Genomic DNA, 21,454 nt, shown 5'->3' with positions numbered 1-21,454 from the left:
TAAATGGCCACTTACCGAACATGCCTTGTTGCTTAATGAAAAAAAAAACACTCTGAAATGCCTTCCATCTCTCTCTTATCATCTCTTCGTGCAATTTTTTTCAGTTATAAAAATTTTTACATCTTGTGGAAGTATCTCTTAAGCATGAAGACACTGTGGCTACGAATGCAACCAAGTTTGATTTCATGTGAAAACCAAAGCCTTGCACGAACACGGTGTTACTTTTTGCCATTTCTGTCTTTTAAAAGGCAATAAATGATAAATAATGGCAGTCAAGTGCTACAAGACCACACACACTGCACCTCCACTTGCCTTCGCTGCCTCATGCTTCGTGCTGCGCAGTGCTGTGAATGTTTGCCTGTTTCTTCCCCTTCCCTATTTCTTGCTGCATTTTTACTCTCTCTTACTCTCTGAACGGACCGCGCCGCTTCCTTTCTATGTTTGTAAACAGCTGTAATCTTTTTTTCCCTACACGCTGCATGCTTTCCCTCACGGTTCTAAGGTCTCCGTAAAGTAGGCTTCTCCTGAACACTGCTAAGCCTGGTGGTAAAGCCACTCAAAAGGACACTTCGTTATTTTTGTTTTCAAATACAAAAAATCTTTTCCTTGTGATTCTAGGTAGTGCGCGGGCGGCGATGTCATATTGTGGGAGTCGTCGCCGTGACCAGGCACACTTTACTACAACCGATTTTTACCAAAAATGTCTTTACTATAAAGGGGGGAAAATGTACATTGTCTATGGAAGACGAACTGGGACTTCAGTTTCACTTTACTATATCAGAGTTTTTACTGTACCCGAATTTACTAAAGCGGGGTTCTCCTGTATATATAATTTTTAGAGCCACTATAGTTCATGGCAAGGCAACTCTCATGCGCATTGCTGAAATGCCTGCAGCCACCTGCAGTGCATCAGAGTGCTGAGGGCTGGTTTGACTGCAGGCACCACTCACCATGCACGACAGCGGTGATGCCGCACGACACTCCCAAGTTTGTAAACTGAAGCTTGTTCTAGTAATGTTGGTTTTAGCTTTATTAAACTCCATGAGTGAATGTGCTCACGAAATCTGAGCCCACTTGCTAGCTCATTCCCCTCTGCATCAATGGCATTGATCCTCAATAGCGTAGACAGATGGGCGAGTTGGTACGGCATTCTAGATTCTCTCGTGTTTGGACTGGTGCCCTGCTTTTTCCTAGACTAACATTGATACTGCTTGAATTAGATTGTTTACACCTGATGCATGATTTGTAGCAGTCATGAGGGCTTTAATGACAAAAAAAATTGTCATTGTAGCTTATTATTAGGTATGTTGCAGCGGTTGTAATCATGCATTTGTGTAGTCCAAATAGTATAAAGTTTTATCGTTTAAATATATGTAGTGAGAGGGCTGTAGTCCGGAGAGTATTTTATCTTTCTCTTCTATATAAACAGTTTCACGTATTGATAAAGTTGTGCACTTTCTTTTTTTTTTTTTTTTTTTTCTCATAAAGGGGTTGTGTCTAGTTTTGGAAGCAGCCACTGAGCACAAATGCCAGGCATTGGAGCAGCATCTGGATGCCATAAACAACTCTCTGTTTGTGCCGGTGAGGACTTAACTGTTTTCTACTTTCCTAATGTGTAGAATTTGCATATATATGATCATCAGTTTTCTTGTATGAAATTGATACTTTTCTGATATGTGGGTGGGCTTAGATTGGTGTACAATAATAACAGTAGTATAGATAATAGTATTGTAGTAATATAGTGATAATAGTAGATGAGATGTGTGTTTATTAATAAGCTGAAGCAAATTATTCTCATCTATTGTGCAGGTTTGCAGTCCACCAGACTACACGGAACCCGCAAGTGTTCGAAACTACAACGAAAGCCTGCGCTGTTTTACAGTTATAGGTGAGGCATTGGGATGTTTCTTTGTGATAGCAAATATTTTGTGCGTGAACTTGAATCCTTTGTTTTTATCCTGATCAGTTTTTATTTTGTTCATATACTTTAATAGGCTGAAGTTTAATTTACAGCCTCAAGGACTTGACTGACTTTAATTACATCGTTTTATGTTTTGCATTTTACCAAATTTTATTATTACAAACGGGTCTTGCTTTGTATCAGTGCTCTTCTATCCACATAAATGTAGAATGATGACATATGTGACATGTAGCCTTATTTAGACCATACTGAAAGTCTTCACGGTTGACTAGGGTGCAAAGAATGTGCTTTCTGGTTATCTATGGACTTAGGCAACTGCTCTGATGAACTTGATGTTTCTCAATAATTATTGGGCTGTTTGTTTTTCGTTGAACTCTCCAAGGTACCTGGAGCATATAGTTGCCATCACAACAGAAAAAAATACCTGGCCCATGTATGTAAACTGCATTATGTGATATTTTGTGACTTATGTCTTCGGAAGAAAGGCCCCTGTGAAACTGGCATTATTTGGCACTGCTATCAGGGCAAATTTGGGGAAAGATTGATAAAATAGTGAGAAATCATTTTTGCGGCTGTAGTTTCTGATGTCTGCTTGAAGCTGAGGAGCAGCCTTGGTGAGCAGTAACTCTGGCTGTAGGGGAGCAAAGGCTGCATTCCAATTAATTTTAATAGACAGCTGAAATTGCTGAAATTGCAGTATTGTTTGAAGTCAGTAAGCATTAAGAGCGATAGTGATGCACTAGCAAAAGTTGCAGACTGTTTTGAAGCGAAAAACTTGGAGATTCGGAGCCAAGCTTTGCGTGGGCCGTATGCTGCAAAAGCCATATTCTGCGCATGCGCGAAACCGGGGCCAGCTGCGCAATCCGCTCGCCAAGCTCTGCCGGCATTGCCTAGCAATGCTTAAGAAGTGTGCGACTCCTCCTCATCAAAAAAAAAAAAAAAAAATTAGTCTCTATCCTGGAATCAAACCTCCATCTCTTGGGTCCTCAGCCGAGCGCTTTACTGCTGTGCCACGCCCCGAGTCGTGCGACGCTTTTTATAATTCCGCTTGTCTACCATGAAGATGATAGCGGGATTCCGCGAGTGACAGGTACTGCGATTGGCTCGCAATTTGAAAATACCAAAAACAAGAAATAGTTAAGTCACTCAATTAGGGTGACGTCACGCATCTGCCGTCAGCTATGAGGACCAAGCGGGAATGAGTGCGCTCTAACGCCGCCGGGCGGCGCTTCTTGCCTTCCGCGAGTGACAGGTGCTGCGCCTTTCCTTTCGTGTAAAAAAATTATAGAACGCCGGTGAACTTAGACGCGCTCGACATGGAAGCTAAGGAGAGTTTAGCTGCTGGCGAACGACGCAGAAGACTGGAGAAATGAACTTCTCATCCCGAGGTCGTCGCTGCTTTTCGCTACGTATATCCAGGCATAGCATAGCTAAGCCATCTTAATTTTTTTTGGAATTGTTAGCTTTTCTATATATATATTTTTTTGTCTTGTGATGTCAGATCATGTTTTGTTATCTATATTCTGGCATTTCTTTTTTCAGTGTACAGTGGCGAGTAAAAAATATTAGCACAAGTGACTGTCAGCCAGAGGTGTGGTGTGATATCAGACCACGCGGCGCTGCTGTTTGCGGACATGCGTATCGGGCCGATTCCATTCTTGCAGTATGAGGGGGAGGGTGAAGGAAGTAACCGCTTTCAAGCACGCCACCACCTGAACCTCGAAGGGGTGGTCTTACATGGCTATGCATGTGACATTTCATTATCTCGGTCATTAGGGGCAACGGTGGCTTCTTTTTTTTTACTTTTATGACAGCGAAAATAAATTTTGCTGGCCTTTGACAGTTTGCTGCCCCCCCCCCCCCCCCCCCCCCTATGGATTATGGGAATGGCCCGGCACTCTCGTCATTCGCCTCTTCGTCCACTGCAGCGCCACATGCGCTAATCTTTTTTACCCGCTATTGTCTAAGCTGCTTCTGTATTGCACAGGAGGAGCAAAGTTTTTCAGTTTATGCAATGCTGGACCACCACCAGATATCGGTCTTTATGATGATGCCAGATGCACAGCCCTTTTTTTGAAGCATAATTTATATTTGAATAAAATAAATGCACTTTAGCATTACAATGCTTTGCATCTTCGTACTCTATTGGAAGCTTGCCAGTGATGCTTGTCATTGTCACCGCTGTGACATTGCCTCCACATAAGTATGCGTTTCATGCACATTTGTTGTTAGTTTTGCATTTGTGTTGAATTTGTCATGTTTGTCTTCGTTTCTGTGGTTTCATGTATGGTTCGTCTGTTTCTGTTTGTCACTAAGGAAGGACTTTTAAGGCTATTAAATATTTTCTTATGGATTTTTGATTTTCATTCCAGTAAATGGCACTTATACAGCAGTTATTGAATTGTCCTTCTTTTTGTCTGTTTGTTTATTGCCCTCAATAAAAAAACAGATGAAGAGACAAATTTTTCACCCAGATCCTATAAAACCTTCACCGCTGTGCAGGTGAACATTCTTTTGCTCGAGCTGTTTGGCGGGCTGGTGGTGAAGTTATTGCTGTTTGCGGTACCTTGTGTGTGCATGCTTCTTATCCTAGCAGTATGCAACTTCTAAAGCAGGTAGAACAGCGGTTATAAAAATGGACATAATATCCAATTCCATACTGTAAGAGGTTGCATAAAAAGTTGCGGTCTAGGCAGTGGAACTCTGTTCAACTTTGTTTATAGCCTCTAATTGTTTTTATGTAGATTGTGATAGCAATAGCAGGTTATATAGTTTTGATAGTCATTTGTTCTTGTGCTCTCATTCGTTAAGCAACAATGTTTCCGGACAAGCTGACAGCCTTCCTACTGACGAAAGTGGAGAGCGGCAATGAAAAAATGAGAATTGGAGCTTTGACAGTGCTGAAACACATTATCAACTCTGCTGGGACTTCTGAACAAGGTGACCTCTTGTTTCTTGCGTTAATATCGGTTTATAGCCTGTTAAAAACAGTCTGTAAGACAGCTAAGTACCAGAATCATGCCATGATCACCTTGGATGTACAGGCGTTGACAAAAGTAAACATTGCACGCTATTGGCTTCTAACTTGTTCACGTGATGGCTAATTGAAATTGCCACTTTTGGTATGTGTCTGCAGGTAGTGTACTCTAGTGCACTTAATGACAGTCAAACGATGTTTCTTCACGTCTGGTAGGAAAGGCGGGATTGCCCTTGCAAAGGAATATCAGTGCTCTGTTTATTCCACACTTTTACTCGGATGATTTGCTTTCAGCCATGCTTTGGCTAAACTCCGAAAATCTGTGGCATGCTTGTATCAAAGGTTAACTTGACAAAGGAAGTAACTAATAACCATTGTTTCTTTTGTGTGTGCGGTCTTTCATGTGAAAATGGTAAGCAGGAGTTGAAATATAAAGGATTAAGGTCACATCCCATTACTAAGCTTTAGTTTAAGTAACGGGCTTTTGAAACACTCTTGTTGGAATCTTCCTGCGCTTTTCTTTGCAGTTACTATACCTTTATGTGTATGTATGTGTTGTCAGTATGGCCACTTTTTCAGTCATTGCATACAAAATGCCACCATTTTCTGGTTTCCTCATACTGGAGGAGAGGAGTGTGTATTCTTTAGTGCAGTGTTAAAAATAGAATGCTGAAATGTTATGCGCACATTTTCATGTGATAAGTCATACATTGGGAGTGTGGCATGCTTGTGCCTTGGGAAGGTGCTTTGCCTTCCTGCTTGCAGAAAATGCAGTAGAACAGGGAAAAACCTTACAACATTAGAAATGCTTCCGGCCTCCTTTAAGCTGCATTGACTCGTTCTAATGCTACTTTGAGCATATGTCATCACGTCACGATTGTAATGAAGAAAGCCTGATTGAGATAAGCATTCCCATTAATATATATTTTGTAATTGTACTACTTTGCTAAGCCACTGAAGATTGTACACTTCTAGCCCTGCCAGGCCATAGTCTAGTGCTGCCGGTCAGCAATAAGGGTTGCAAGAATAGCTCTTGGTTTTGATGAGGAGATATAAAAAAGTAGCAGTGGGCCGTTAATATAGTGTTGCATAGAGTAGCACTTATTGCTTTCTGTTAAAGACTGAAAATGGGAGGGAATGTCACTCATGTTTGTGCAGACCAACTGCTAGCATTTAGTACTGTCTGAACCAAAACCTTGTTGGATGGCAGATTATGTATAAAGTAAGCTATGACTGTTGTGCGCTCAGGGCAAATATCTCAGGCCTGAAAGGTACCAATGGACTTTGTGTGTGTGGTGGGAGTCTGCTATTGTGGCATATACAGTAGCAGACTGGAACAATCTGTTCTTGGCTGGTTGGTGACTCAGGTCATGTGACAGTGCAGATTTTGACAAGTCTGGCATTCCTGAAACTTCTTCTGGCTGTAGCATAACCTGGGCACCACCTCTTGAGGAGCAGTATGTTCATTGGAAAATATTTGCTTACATCAGAAATGAGCTTGTTGCTATCAATTCCTGATAACGAATGTCTGCTTTGACAGCCTGATTCCGCATTTTATTTCATCATAGGCATGGGTGTTCACAAGGCGTTTTGACTGATCGGTGCAAATTGTCTTATGCATGCCAAACAGCCTGCACATAAGATGAGCACTCTGTTGTTGCTGTTGCAATTTATGCTGCACTAGGTGCAGCATTAATGACTAGAAAAATAAAGGCCTTGATAGAGAAGTAGTTGGCTGTAATACCAATGGCCATTGTGGGCAGTCATTAAGCATGGATCTTAGATCATGTTGTTCCTATTTGTCTCATTAGTAAGGGTTATAGTTCTTGGTTTTTTTAATTTAGTAATTTTTTTTGGTGTTTATTTTGTAACACTTTCTTTTTTGCTAACATTGTTTCCCATGGAAGAGGAAGTTTTAGTACAGTGGCACTAACCTGGAGGTTTAGAGCCCAGCAAAATTGTTCAACACTTGTATGGCTCATGTAGTGCTTTTGCATAAAAAAAAAAAAGGAAGAAATGTTTGAGCGGAGCTGATGTGAACTTGAGAATTCTCATAGGAAGCAAGCACAGGATGTCATAGCTATCTCTGCAACCATGAAATTTGACAATTTTATGGTTGTATCTTCAGACTTGTTTTCTATTATATACTGCTTTGATTCTTGTAAAAAGTTTGCAAAGTTGACAGAACGTGGCAGACGATTAGTTAGATATTCATTGTGCTTCTGCTGGCACGCTACTGTTAGACACATTCTCAGGCTTTTTTTTTTCTTTTTTTTTCCCTACACAAATTTCTAGTTTTGGATTTTTGTAATGCACTTGTCATATACGTCTAGACTGAGAAGAAAATTTTATACCAGGAATATAAAGCTAGCAAATTCGAAAAGCAGAGGATGTCTTTACCTGCAGTGAGTGCTTAATCTGGCTCCACCGAAGGCGAGTCTCTACTGATTCGAGCACAGGTGGAAAGGGAAATAAAGAGAAAGAGAGAGAAAGCTGCTGGAGGCCTCCCCAATCGTTTTATACAGATTTAAGGGGAGAAACCATTTCTCTCCTTCTGGTATTTTTCTCCTTCTGGTAGTCTCAGGGCCCACAGGCCCCTGAGACTTATTGGAAGTTGGTCTAACTCTACCTACTGCTTGTCTGAGGAAGTGATCTCCAGCGGGAACAAGCTGAACAAACAGCAAGCAATTTGGATTTCCTACAGCATAGCCAAATTTACATTCAAATTAATTACTCTTTGGTTTAATTACTATTTTTTGATATGTGGCACCCTGTGCGGCCTGCCTGGAGCAGGCACTGTCACAGGGCACATAGTATTCGCTGCCCGCCCATATGTCTACCTTACAGACTACATATAGGTTGGCCAAATTTCAGATAATCGTTTTTCTGAAGGTAGACTTTACGTGACAGTCCTTAAAATAATTGTGATTCTAGTAATCTAATTGTTTAAGCCATCAATTAAAACAAATGGCGCAGACCGGTGTTGTGTGCAGTTACCCTGCCGCGAGTACGGAGTAAGAATTGTTGCTGGCATGTGCACTGCCACTGCTATGAGTAGGATGTGCTTTGATGCAAGTGCCTGTGCTATACGCTGGCTTTATCACGTCTGGGCAGAGAGGAGTGACAAATGTGTGCTTTGCTGCCTCCAGTCCGACTGTATCGTGAGAAAATGCAGAGAGCATCCACGGCGTTGGTATGAAGAACTTTTCTGCAGGCGCGTGCTTTGGCGGTCCGCAAACAGCATATCAAAGATTGGCAATGCTTCATGGCTTCAGTGGGTTGTCACTTTATTGGCTCGCAGCAAAATTGAGGTCAGGCATCCCTACATAGCACCACAGATCGTTAAATTGACCAAGCAAGTTCAGGCCGCCACTTCGAATTTTCCAGTCATATTTATGTAAGGAAAAATGGGACTGCAGAAATTCAAAATCTCAGTTAATTAAAATTAATCAAGTTTGAATGATTGAGTTTTTGCTGTACCTTTTTTTTTTTTTTCTAGAGCCTCTTCTCCTCACTGCATCAAACAGCTTGCAGTTTGCTAGTAGTGCTTCTCTTTCAGTTAATTTCACAGAGCATGGCTGTCAGCTTGTGACTGGCTTTTGACCCGCATTTATATTTTCAAAACATTTTGCTTCAATGAACAATTACATGCTAAAGCTTAAGTCATGGTTGGTGCTTGGTACCAATCTAATGGACATCTTACCTTGGTTATGGCCACATGTCTTTCTGTAAAGTTAAACCTGGCTATAACGAAGTTGTAAAATGTCCGAGATTTTTCGTTACATCCAGGTTTTCGTTACATGCAGTTTCCGTGTGAAGACCCATAAGGACAATGTAGAACAAAAACCAGATTAAGAATTGATGTAAGGGAAACAACCTTGAAAGTGTTTACAGTGAATCAGAATTATTCGAAGTCATAGAAGTAGGAAAATATTTTGCGATCGCGTTGACAGCGCGGCGCGACTACGGCGGCAGCCTCCACCACCTCTATGCTAGCGCGGCGCGTCTAAGAGGGAGCAGGGAAAGGGGGGTGCGGGAGGAATCATTCTAGGGGAGAGTGCGGGCGTTGGCGTCGTCGCCGCCGCTGCGCACACGCTCTCCCACCACCGTTGCCCAAGGAAACAGATTCTGCTTCGTGTCGCCAGCGTTCTCCACTGTTCCCGTTACCGACGCGCGGGAGCCCGCGAGCAACTGCGTGGTAACGATGGACGCGCACTGCTCACCCGTATCTTTTTTCTACTATTTTTTGCCACTAGTAAGTATGAGCTGCCCTGTTCCGACAGCAAAAGCAGCGGAGACTGCTGCGTCTGCCACGGAGATACAGTGTCGGCACTGAAACACGGCGCGTTGTATCAACTGCGGTCACTCGTTACTATAGTAGGCGCTCCTCTCACTTCAGTTCATCTTTTATCGTCCTGAAAGTTGCGGGGTTCTGCCAAATTTCCACTAACTCGGCACTAGCTAAAAGACAGTCGGCGCCGCGAGTTTGTTATATCAAGGTCAACCGCCGCGACATGTTCGTGTTCGTTACATGGAGTTTTCAAATACATGCACTTCAACGGGGGTGGCGTTGGGGAATTGAAAAACTTCGTAATATCGAAGAATTCGCTGCATGGAGGTTCGTTACATAGAGGTTTGACTGTATATGTTTTCTTGACATTCGTAACTGTACTACAAGCTGTTAAAGTTAACACCTTTGCAGATGTCAAGGGCACATGCTCAAGGTTACATTACTGATCCTTTCTTTTCTACTGTACTCATAATGCTAAAACATGATCAAATAATTTAAGATTTCTACATTATTGATAGCTTTGTTTAGCTATTTAGCATCATAGTAATGGTTCTTTTTCTTGTGACTCCGCTGCAATGGCTCAGTGGTTATAGCGTTCAACTGCTGAACCTGAGAACCTAAGATCAAACCTCGTTGCGGCGGCCGCTTTTTGGTGGAGGCTGAAAACAAGCCTTGCCCATATGCTTTGTGATGCCAGTGCACGTTAAAGGATCCCAGGTGGTCAAAATTTCCAGAGCCCTTCATTACGGCATCTCTCATAGCCTGAATCACTATGGGACATTAGGTAAACCCTATAAACCAAGCATCCAACCAATTATTTATTTTTTTCAATATCATTTGTTGTGGAAAATTTTCCCATTTCAAGCATGGTAGCAGTATTTTGCACCTTTTGCATTGCTTCAACATGATGTTTGGGAGCATTGTGTGTTCTTGTTTTGACATGTGGCTGCATACTTTTGCCATTGGCCTGTTGCTGCTGATTTATCTGGTAACGCAACTTCAATGTTATAACTGGCAAGTGCTAGCTAACCTTCATTTTTTCAGGATGTCTTATTCAGCTTAGCGAAATCAGCGGTAAGTATGTACCATGCCTGCTGCATTATTTTGTAGCTTGGGAATTAGTTTTAGTTGAACCTGGCTAATAACAGCATGTGGTAGACTAAAGGATACTTATTAGTTTGTGAAGACATGTACAGTCGATCCCGGCTAAATTGAACCTGTATATATAGTCTAGCCTGGTTATAACGAAGTTGGTGGGAATTGGAAATTGCTTTGCTATATCCGCTATTTCGTTGTACCTAGACTATGAAAAAAAGAGACAAATTTGAGTAAATTGTCTTATCGTTGCTGGACAAAGTGGTTCAGTGTTCCCTGAACATGTTTTGCAAGTGCAGGCTTCAGGATCGCTGCCTTCATAACGTCCAACTGCACACCGAAGTTCTGCTCTGAACTCCCGAGGTACATCTGTAGTGTGTCAACTGCTATGATGGCTGCTGCGGAGGGGCGCAACCAGCGTCGTCGCAGTCACTCTCGGAGTCACTATCCGTCCCTTCCATGGCGTTTCCGACAACTTCATCAATTGTAAAGTCCGATGTGGCAACAAGCTCGTCATCAGCCGAAATGAAGTACATGTGGGACAGACCTGGAAGCACAAGGTCCAACTCTTTAGCAGACTCCCATAGCTGCTCTAAGCACGCTGTTGTGGCGGCACCATCAGCTGTTGCAGCGATGTCAACCGCTACAGCTTCATCCTCGGCAGGCACCATGTCCGCGCTGCTTCATTTCCCGGCTGGAAGTCATCATGACCGAGAGTGAAGCTCATATCCTCAGCTTCCTCTAGCATGAAGGGTCCACTGAGCGGGATGTTCTTTGATCAGGCATCCAAGAACCACCTGTAGAGTGCTGCCTCTACGTCTGCGTACGTGGCACACTGGATCCTCTTTCGGTCCCCGCTGCCAATGTCGTCATGGAGAACGACGTCGATCTTGCTGCCGATTTTGAATATTGTAGTGTGTGTGGATTGTGCAGTTTCATACTTTCGTGCGATATCACTATTCACGTTTCGGCGCACTTCGTCCAGAATGGCGCGCTTCGTCTTCAGTGACAACACTTTTCTCTTTCCTGTTGAAGTGCTAGGGCTCGCAAGACTTGACGTTGCCGAGAAATCGAAGGGTCGAGTTAATCTTCGTTGGGTCTCTGCTTCTTTCTTTGTTGCTGCTTTGCAACGTCAGGTCCTCGCGGTGGAGGAGCGGTCCGTTTGGCGTGCGACACGTTGCAGAGGAGATGACGCAGATGACGCAGACTTCTTGGCACGAATGAGTACTGAAGGATTTATTTACACTATATACATATTTACACTACGACCGTCGCTACCATGAGAGGAAAACTAGAACGCCAGGCCACGGTGCGCCCGCAACAACACCCTGTCCTGCCTGGCCGACGACTTAACTTGCGTCGCACTACAAGTAGTGGTTCCTCGGAGCACGGTCAGCGCATGGCATGCCCCGGTCCGCACCTCTCGCCCTGCTCTCCACCGAGAGCCTCAGATCAATCTCTCCTCTAAGTCTGAGTTCTAAGTCCCAACTAACTCTTTGGCGCCAAAACACAGCCTTAAGTCAACTCGCACAGCATTTCTGTGCCCAATAGGGAATGCGTTCTACATGGACCAATCAATGAATTATTTCCAGTTCAAAATGGCCAATGGCATGCTGCCACACCACTCATGAGCACAGCATGCATCTCTCTCTCCCAATAGCAACAAAAAAAAAAGAAAAAGAAAAAAAAACAAGACAACAAACAAACAAACAAACACGCTAAAACGCAGCGGCCACCAACGGTGCTCACTAAACCTGCGAGAGCCGTCGGCGGACGGCGACTGAAGAAAAAAAAAAAGGAAAGGAGCAATTAAGCGTCCCCTTTGGCGCGCCGACTCCTACGCCTTTAGGCCCGTAGCATTCCCCATGCTACACCCTCCGACCGTCCCAGGCGGCTTCTCCGGAAGGACCAAAACCGGACAATGCACGGGGAGCGCGACACGCAGACCACGTCGCCGAGCGCGCGCCTCCTGCCAAGGTCTTTCCTGCCGCTTGGTTTCACTTCCGTGCGCGGCGGCCCTCTGCAAGCAGCATTTGCTACAAAGTTTCGCGACGGCCGAACAATTGAGGTGGAGGCGACTCGAGGAGCCATAAAAAAAACGAGACCTAAAGACGCCGAACAAACACCCTTCTGGTGTGCAGATGTACCTGGCGACACCCAGTCCGACGGTCGGCAAAGGTTTAGAGAGAAAAAAGAACTCTAGACGCCGACCTAAACACTTTCGAATGTGCAGGTGTACATGGCCCTCTCAGCCCAACGGCCTGTAAACCTGACTCCTCCCAACCCAGATTGTTGTGCGTACACTTGTTGTAAGCACAACAAATACTCTAGGCGTCGATCTGCTGGCGCCCCAACGCTCAGCCGCGGTCAAAGTCAACAATAAAAACTGCATGCCCACATAGCAGCAAACATGCCTACATCGACAGCATCTCGACATGCATCACAACCATACATACAACGCAATTGGCACTTCAACAATGTGATACAAGGAAAACCAAAATTGCCAAGTGGCAAGCATTGACACATAAAAGTTCGGGCAACAGTTCATGTCTCAAAGCACAAATAAAAAAAAAAACGCAAAAAGGTGGGACCCCACCCGTTCCGTTCCCGGCGAAACATGGAGGCCACCCTGTCACGTACGGTCTATCCACCGTCTACTAGTTACGTGCATGGCACACTTGGTGAACGCAAGTGGTGCCAGCAACCACGTATAGGCTAACTGCAGCCTCCGAGTATTCGGCTTCCAATTTCGACAAGGCGTCAGCGCACTTGTTGCCCTTAATATGGGGGATCTTACAGTAGCATTTTTTTTTTTTTTTTTTTTTTTTTTTTTTTTTGAAGGACCAGCGTGTGAGTCGGGCGCTCAATGGTGTCGAGCGCGTCGAGTTGGTTAAGGGGTATGGTCGGGGACCACCCAACCCTTGCTCCGAACAACCAACCGTCCACGCGACCCAACGCCCGCACTACCGCACATGCTTCCCTTTCAATGGCTTAACGTTTCGCCTATTGAGCAGGTGCATCCTTAGAAAAGCGATCGGTCTTTCCTGCCCGTCTACCGTATGTGACCTATATCACTACTCATACCTCAAAAGCATCAGTAACACAAACTTCACGTTCAAAACTAACGCGGTCCGCACGAGTGTTTCCTTTCATTTCCATTTCTCATCTCCTTCGGCTACTGCCCCGCGCGTGCTCGAACCTTACGCGCGCATCATCAATCACCACCTGGGTCGAATACCAACGCTTCCCGGATGCGACTACATACCTCTACATGCGCGGGAGAAGCTGCTCGCCTGGGGCCTACCTTCAAATCGCGGCGCAAACTTTTTCTCTGGAAGTTTCCGTCTACTGTCAGCGCGCACAATCCGCTCGCCTTCATGGACTGCACTCTCGCATAGGCGTAGCGCTCCCTCGTGTGTTGCTGACCTACACTAAACCTTTCATTACAGGTAGACTCCACACCTTCGACCTGACTGTTACGTACAAGCATACTCAAATCACGGCGCAAGTGGCAGCGCATCACCGGCCATGACGCTGTCCCTTTGTTCTGCCTACGATGAGGCAGAAAGTCCGAGTCGTCAGCCGTGCTGCTCCATCCGTGCGGCCGCAACTCAGCCACAGCGCCACCTGAATCTAGCCCAGTTACCTTCTCACCGAAAACTTGCACATAAGCGGAGCTCATTTGCTTACTAACAGTTGAAGACAACTGTTTCCTCCCTGTCTGTGTAGCTGGAACCACAACCTTGGGAGTCGCGACCCCGCCTGACTCTATTCTGGTCAACAGTAGAGATTCTATTAATAACGAATCCGATACATTGCACTTGGCACCTGCATCTACCGAACTACTTGCGTCATGCCCTTGCTGACCTCTGCAGATATCATCAACGCCTTCAATATCACCGGTGTGATTGGTTGCATCGAGTATCTGATTGTCGGCGTGCACCACAGTCGTCGTGGCTATGTGCATGCCGGCCGCTAAGAACCGCTCACTCTCAACCTGGGTGGCTGCGACAGTAACATCGGCCGCCGCCGCACTAGTGGTCTCCACACTGCAGTCCGCCGGAACTAGACATTCACTCTGGATACTGACTATTCCAACCGATGTGATTTCACATGCAACAGTATCCAGCGCCTGAGTCGCGTTTTCCGCATCACCTGCAGGACGTGAACCACTCTGAGCTCGCTCCGGCAGAATCCTCGCTGCCCTCTCTGAGCGTTGCCCCTGCTCCAACCCTATCGTCACTTTACATATCTTTTCTTCCACTATCGCCGCTTGGCGCTCAGGGACCTGTCGATGCTGTTCTCTTTCAGTCTTTTCCTCCACCTCTACGGTGCGAATAGAACACGGCGGGCTCTGCTCATCATTTTCTGCTCTAGCTCCCTCTCCGGCCTCATCTACGAACGCTTCGCCCTCTGCTTCCGCAATGCATACTGCAAGCTTCTGAGCTTCCCTCTGAACCCGTTTGAGTTCCTGAAATGCATCGGGTGTCAATAGTGCTTCCTCTGCTAGTTCGTCGGTTACGGCGCACAATGTTAGCGCGGGGGGATTTACACTGCCGTCCTGTGTCGACATACTCAAGGGAACATACACTAAGTCAGCTGTCACTGTGTGCCCAAATGCACCCTTGAGCCTTATCTTGCCCGATCCCTCTGATGTGTTTTGGGGTACTATATTCCTCCTTAGGATCGTTATCTCTGCTCCCGAGTCAAGACAAGCCCTAATTGGCTGTCCTCCCGTAGTCAGCTCAACCCAAGTTATTTTGGACTCCCTAACGGCGCCGTTCACTATCTCACCTATTGGTGCACTTTCATATGCAGCCCTAGCAGTTAGTTTTGAGCTCTGAGCCCCTTTCTCTGAATCCTGCATCTCGAACTCTTTCGGCTGAGTTTGTGGGCAATTACGTTGGTAGTGGCCCAGGCGGCCGCAAGAGAAACATCTGGGGGCAAGTCTGCAACCCTTGTTTTCGTTCTTTAGATCTGACGGCCTCATGTTATTCCCCTTTGTTGTCTCTACCAACCCCTGGCTCACATGGCGGGAGCTTCTTTTGCTATCCTCGAACTTTTCCGCAAGCTTCGCTAACTCTTGAGGCTGAAACCATTCTCCGGTTTCGTGCTGTAGCACATATGTTCGTAGGTCATCGCTCATGAGTTGTTTAATGCGGTCTGAAACGAGTAGCGCACGCAGCTCATCTACCGACTTTATTTTTCGGCTGCTCAAGTAATAGTCCAAAAGGACTTGTAACTTTGTCGCGAAACGACTCCACGTTTCGCTACCCTTCCGGCCCGAGTAAAACCTGCGGTGGTACTCTTCTGGCGTCAGTTTGAGCTCCGCCAGAACCAACTCCTTCATCTCATCGTACGATGCCAGATCACTGTCCATTACTTCGGTTATCATCGCACGGATGCGCTCATTTAAAGGGGCATTATGAGGCGACCGCGGAGGTCATCTGGAATTTCGCAGATCCTCGTCATCTTTTCCGCATTTTTGAACCAAGCGGGCACCAGTTCGTCGGACACCGGCATGGGAGCAAGGACCGCCCTCAACTCTTTCGAATATTTGCTCGGATCACATCGAGTTTTCCGTTCCCTTTCACGCTCGCCCTTCTGCCTGAGTTTTTCTAGCTCAATTTCGAGCCGCAGCCTTTGAACTGCACTTGATTCACTGTCGGCTATACTGCCACTTGCTGCGACAGAGGGTACATTATGATTTTCTGGGCTCGGACCAGATTCATTTCCTTGCGATACTATATATAGCTCAGTATCATCCGTCACTGACGCCTGGTCAGAATTCTGGCTCGCCATCCCGTCTTCCCTCTGAGCTGTCCCTCGTGTGGTGACCACCATGCCCTACCAGAAACGAAAAGGGAAGAGACCCACCTTCAAATGTCGGTGCTTTCCGCCGTCCGTCTGGCTCACTCGGTGATGTCAGGCAAAGTTCTGTCACACCTAGGTCAGTTCGTTCACCGTCAGCACTCAGCAGCACGGTCCCTGTCGTGGCCTGGATCACGGTCGTCCCGGGGTAGGATGCTCAGGCGCTCCGATGAGGCGTCGTCCTCCGCAACACTTGTGTTGTGGCCCCGTTCGCTCGATCTTCCGTTAGAGTTGGTTGAGTCGTGCTCTTCTATACTCTGTGCCGTCGAAGCCGCTCACCCTCTGCAGGAAGCCGCACACCAATCCTGTAGTCGACTGCGCCAGTTAATCTTCGTTGGGTCTCTGCTTCTTTCTTTGTTGCTGCTTTGCAACGTCAGGTCCTCGCGGTGGAGGAGCGGTCCGTTTGGCGTGCGACACGTTGCAGAGGAGATGACACAGATGACGCAGACTTCTTGGCACGAATGAGTACTGAAGGATTTATTTACACTATATACATATTTACACTACGACCGGTGTGGTCGCTACCATGAGAGGAAAACTAGAACGCCAGGCCACGGTGCGCCCGCAACAACACCCTGTCCTGCCTGGCCGACGACTTAACTTGCGTCGCACTACAAGTAGTGGTTCCTCGGAGCACGGTCAGCGCATGGCATGCCCCGGTCTGCACCTCTCGCCCTGCTCTCCACCGAGAGCCTCAGATCAATCTCTCCTCTAAGTCTGAGTTCTAAGTCCCAACTAACTCTTTGGCGCCAAAACACAGCCTTAAGTCAACTCGCACAGCATTTCTGTGCCCAATAGGGAATGCGTTCTACATGGACCAATCAATGAATTTTTTCCAGTTCAAAATGGCCAATGGCATGCTGCCACACCACTCATGAGCACAGCATGCATCTCTCTCTCCCAATAGCAACAAAAAAAAAAAGAAAAAGAAAAAAAACAAGACAACAAACAAACAAACAAACACGCTAAAACGCAGCGGCCACCAACGGTGCTCACTAAACCTGCGAGAGCCGTCGGCGGACGGCGACAGAAGAAAAAAAAAAAAGGAAAGGAGCAATTAAGCGTCCCCTTTGGCGCGCCGACTCCTACGCCTTTAGGCCCGTAGCATTCCCCATGCTACACCCTCCGACCGTCCCAGGCGGCTTCTCCGGAAGGACCAAAACCGGACAATGCACGGGGAGCGCGACACGCAGACCACGTCGCCGAGCGCGCGCCTCCTGCCAAGGTCTTTCCTGCCGCTTGGTTTCACTTCCGTGCGCGGCGGCCCTCTGCAAGCAGCATTTGCTACAAAGTTTCGCGACGGCCGAACAATTGAGGTGGGGGCGACTCGAGGAGCCATAAAAAACACGAGACCTAAAGACGCCGAACAAACACCCTTCTGGTGTGCAGATGTACCTGGCGACACCCAGTCCGACGGTCTGCAAAGGTTTAGAGAGAAAAAAAAACTCTAGACGCCGACCTAAACACTTTCGAATATGCAGGTGTACATGGCCCTCTCAGCCCAACGGCCTGTAAACCTGACTGGTCGGGTCCGAGAAATGGGATAACGGAGTAGGTCCGTTTCCTAAAAATTGTCCAGGCAAGTCAGGGGTCACGAGATGTCAAAGGTGAGAAGCGGAACAAGGCAAGAAGGCGTTATGGTGTCAGCGAGAGAAGCGCAAACAAAGATCCACGAAAGCGGAGGAAACGCTCTGGCCTCTCTCTCTCACTCCCGCGAGGCTTTCTTCCTAACTCTCCCTCTCCCGTGCCCAGAACTGAGAGGAGAGAAGCCACAGAGAGAGAAATTCAAGCACCGGGATTGGCTAAGTCGACCGCTGCTTCCTGACGTCACCAAAAATTGCCTTTTATTTTCTTACTTTTTTACCTCCCGCACAACCGGCTCAACGGTACGAGATGCCGCATCACGAAGATGGCAAGTCAAGCGATGCAGTGAAGCAAGCTTTCACTTTGCGGGAGAGCAGACGATGTGAATGCCAAAATTTGTCCTTATTTTTGCACAAAAATTTGCCTGAAGGCGTAAAAATCTCCTGATTGATACATTATTTTTCATTTGGTACTACAAAATCACTTCGTTATATCCGCTGACGTGCGCTTATTTACTTCATTAAAACTGGACTCAAATTGTATTGAAAATGCAAAAATGGGAACGGGAAATTGAACTTCCTTTGTTATAATTGCTATTTCGTTATAAGTGGCTTCGCTATAACCGTGCTAGACTGTATGTGGAATTATTGCTTATATCGAACTCTCGGAATGTCCCCAATGAATATTCCATGAGTGAGTATATGAGCGGTGTTCGCGTTTAGCAAACTCCCTTTCAGCGGAACTTTCAATATGTCAGACTGTGCGTTGTGTTCCTGAAAGTGGTGCTTACCCTAATGGCGCTGCCACGATCACTTTTCGTGCGCAGAGCCAGGTCGGCTGCACAGCTTGGGTACCTGCTTGCAGTGCTAACAGTGTAAAACCATGTGACGAGGTCACTATCACGTTTGAATGAAAGTTGCCTTCGGTGTGGCGTGCTTCTTTTCAACGCGACGCTGCCTGTCATGTGGGAAACCAAAGTTCGGTCTATTGGTTGTCATGCAGTGAAGCCAACCCTGCTGGACAACTCTCGTGTGGCTTCCTTAGCTATTAAAAGAGGCGAAGAAACAAACTGTACCCTATTTAACTACTTATTATTGCGTTTATAGCATCTCATCATCAGAACTAGAACTCTTGTGACCGTCAGTGATGTTTCTCTGCCAGTACCAGTAGCATCTTTGATGTGGATCCTAACACCAATGGTACTTGTGCCACACGGCGCGAGAGGCGAGCTCCGATGCTCAGACCTTTCCCTACCAAATATTTGGAGCATGTGCTCGTGCCCAAGGAGTGCCACGTGGAGGTACGAGCAGAGCGCCCCACATTCGAAGTCTATATCAAGGTGACGCAGTGATGCTTGGTGCGTGCATCTCGCGGGTCGCCTCGTCTGTTGTGGCATGTTTTGTATATCGAATTATCGATATACCAAGCTATTTCACGACCCCCTTCATGTTCGATATACCGGGATGGACTGTAGATACTCTTTTAATAACATAGCCCCAGGGCATGCCAAGTTGCCAAGTGAATGTACATAAGGGTGGGTTCCACACTGACCTGGTTGGGTCATGCATGCCTTATTTTATTGGGCTGTAATATACTGACATTCTCTGCTTCCATGAAGCAAACTGCATCATCACATCCCTTCCCTTTTATTAGACTAACACTGTGACAGCCTTTTTCCTTTGTGCTGGTGTCTCTAGCCAAGTTTTCTGCATAAGGATGTTCTTTTAACATGCAGCTGTTTACTGCTGATTTTGAGATATAATACTTTCAGGGTTTATTCGAAAGTCATGTTGGGAGCATTTCTGAGCAAGTCTTTTGGCTCTGTTTGGAGGAACACTATCCTAACTAAGTAGGTCGGGAACACAGTCTGCTTGTAGCAATGGTAGAACTAAGGCATTTAGTGAATGAATGTCACTTCATGGAACTGTTCAGACTGCTGTGTCTAAACAGGTGGAGTTGACCAGAAGTCTGCATGACATATTTCTAGTCTGTTCAATTTGCCTGCGCAACCTGAAACAGTTTTCTGAATTGCAGCAAAATGTTTCGTGCATCTCTGCTGGCGTAGAGGGCTATGAGCACAGGAAGGGTGTGATAACTCTCTCACTGAGGGTGGGCGCCTGAGCTGCCCAGTGACAGGAGAAATGAAGGACCAGATGGAACAAGGGAGGGACTAGAAGCATTGTAATCAAGAGTTTTGGATTGTTTACCTCCAGGGGCTCTTTGACATAGTCGAATTCAATTACTAGTTTAATAGTGCTGGTGCAGCTTAAGTAGCAGTTCATGAGCTAATGAATACCAGCATGAATATGTGCACATCTGCACACATTGCTGTCTCAGTGCTTGCTGCACTGATTGGCTGGATTGCTACAAATATGCATCTTTCGTTAATTGCTTCTATGCAAAATAATGTTGGTTGTCACAGTTTAGTTTTGGTAGTGGCAATGAAAAAGCTGGTCTAGGTGGATGGAACTTGGATTTTCTTATAGGCACTCTGCACCCGCTAGGCGCCACCGCTGCCGTCAAAGCCATGTTCAGCGCCCCGCATGACCGGTTCTTTGTCCCTGTCAGGAAGGCTCCATCCGCGTCTCCGCAGGGATGGCGTCTGCTAACGGTGTGCCACTGATTGTAGAGGCGGAAATTGGAGCTATTAATGAGGCTGAAAAATTATTTCGAGCTGCAAACGTCAGAAAAGGAATGAAGCTTTCTGAAGGAGGCCATGTGATTACGTGAAAGAGATAATATTATGTGATGAGGTCTAGAAGTAACTGCCTGCTGCGTTGCGCAGACAAGCATCAGTGCATCATCGGAAATATCCTGACTGTTGCGCTGCTAGTTTTATGCCATGTACCAACCGGCCCGTATTACCGCTACATTCTTACAACTTAAAGTGATGCATGTGATAGCGTTCGGAACAACCACTTGCACTTGCTATTTTGTAGGCTGGGGGAAAATGCTTGGATCGTAGGACAGGTGCCCTTCTTCATTAAATTTTGCATTTCTCACAAAATAGCGGCTTCATATCTTGGATTTCGTTAAAGGCACCCATTTCGTGCCATCTTCGCTGCAGAAGTAAACATGAAATCAAATAAGCAGCATACACCACTACGCACATGCAGTGAACGAAGATATGACTCCTTTATCTAACGTCATATATGTGCAGCATCAAGACAAATTTAAGACTTCAACAAGTGCCTTCTTCTACAGCATAATGTGGGTAAAAAAAAATAAAAAAAAAAAAAAAACCAACGGAACTTAAACTTATATTCCATGACAAACAAGCTGAATCCAATGTAGCTGTTGTGCTGTCTCCCAACGTCTCTTTAAGAAGCGTAAAAATTTGTTTAGCAGGCGAATTCATGTAAGTATTGCTGCAGCCTACAACGCACAGTGTGTCCGGCTGTTTTTATGCGTGTGCCATTTGTGATTAAGAGGCACAGAGCTCATTTGCGGCGACGCACACAGCACGGCACAGCACAGCACTGCGGGCGCCGTAGTCTGCTCCAGCCTTCCCGACAGGGACACGCTCACTGCCGCATGTCGCGCCAGAGTTAGATGCGCAGGGTGCCTATAGTGAAAGCACTGTGCAGGCTTCTGATTTGGGACTGTCATGCTCTGATGCTTGGTCATCTGCTGTGAAAGTCACATTACTCTTTTTTCTGCACCTGAATTTGTATACGCCAGTATACCTAAAGTGCTTGGTACACTGAAATCTTGT

General features: G+C 46.1%; 1 protein-coding gene across 2 annotated transcripts in view; it reads left to right on the top strand.

Moving 5' to 3' along the window:
• c11.1 (maestro heat like repeat family protein c11.1) overlaps positions 1 to 21,454 on the top strand; it is a 147,570-nt gene that overhangs the window by 26,790 nt on the left and 99,326 nt on the right. For both annotated transcript variants that reach the window (XM_084589156.1, XM_084589154.1), the window contains 3 exons: positions 1,489 to 1,581; positions 1,810 to 1,888; positions 4,733 to 4,861. In XM_084589156.1, coding sequence (XP_084445282.1) covers positions 1,489 to 1,581; positions 1,810 to 1,888; positions 4,733 to 4,861 — 301 coding nt within the window. The remainder of the gene's footprint in view (positions 1 to 1,488; positions 1,582 to 1,809; positions 1,889 to 4,732; positions 4,862 to 21,454) is intronic.

This window comes from Amblyomma maculatum, chromosome 1 (genome assembly GCF_055883805.1).
Source record: "Amblyomma maculatum isolate TAMU_Amacu chromosome 1, ASM5588380v1, whole genome shotgun sequence".
NCBI lineage: Eukaryota > Metazoa > Arthropoda > Arachnida > Ixodida > Ixodidae > Amblyomma > Amblyomma maculatum.
The sequence above is the reverse complement of the archived record's forward strand: the minus strand, read 5'-3'. Positions and strand labels throughout refer to the sequence as shown.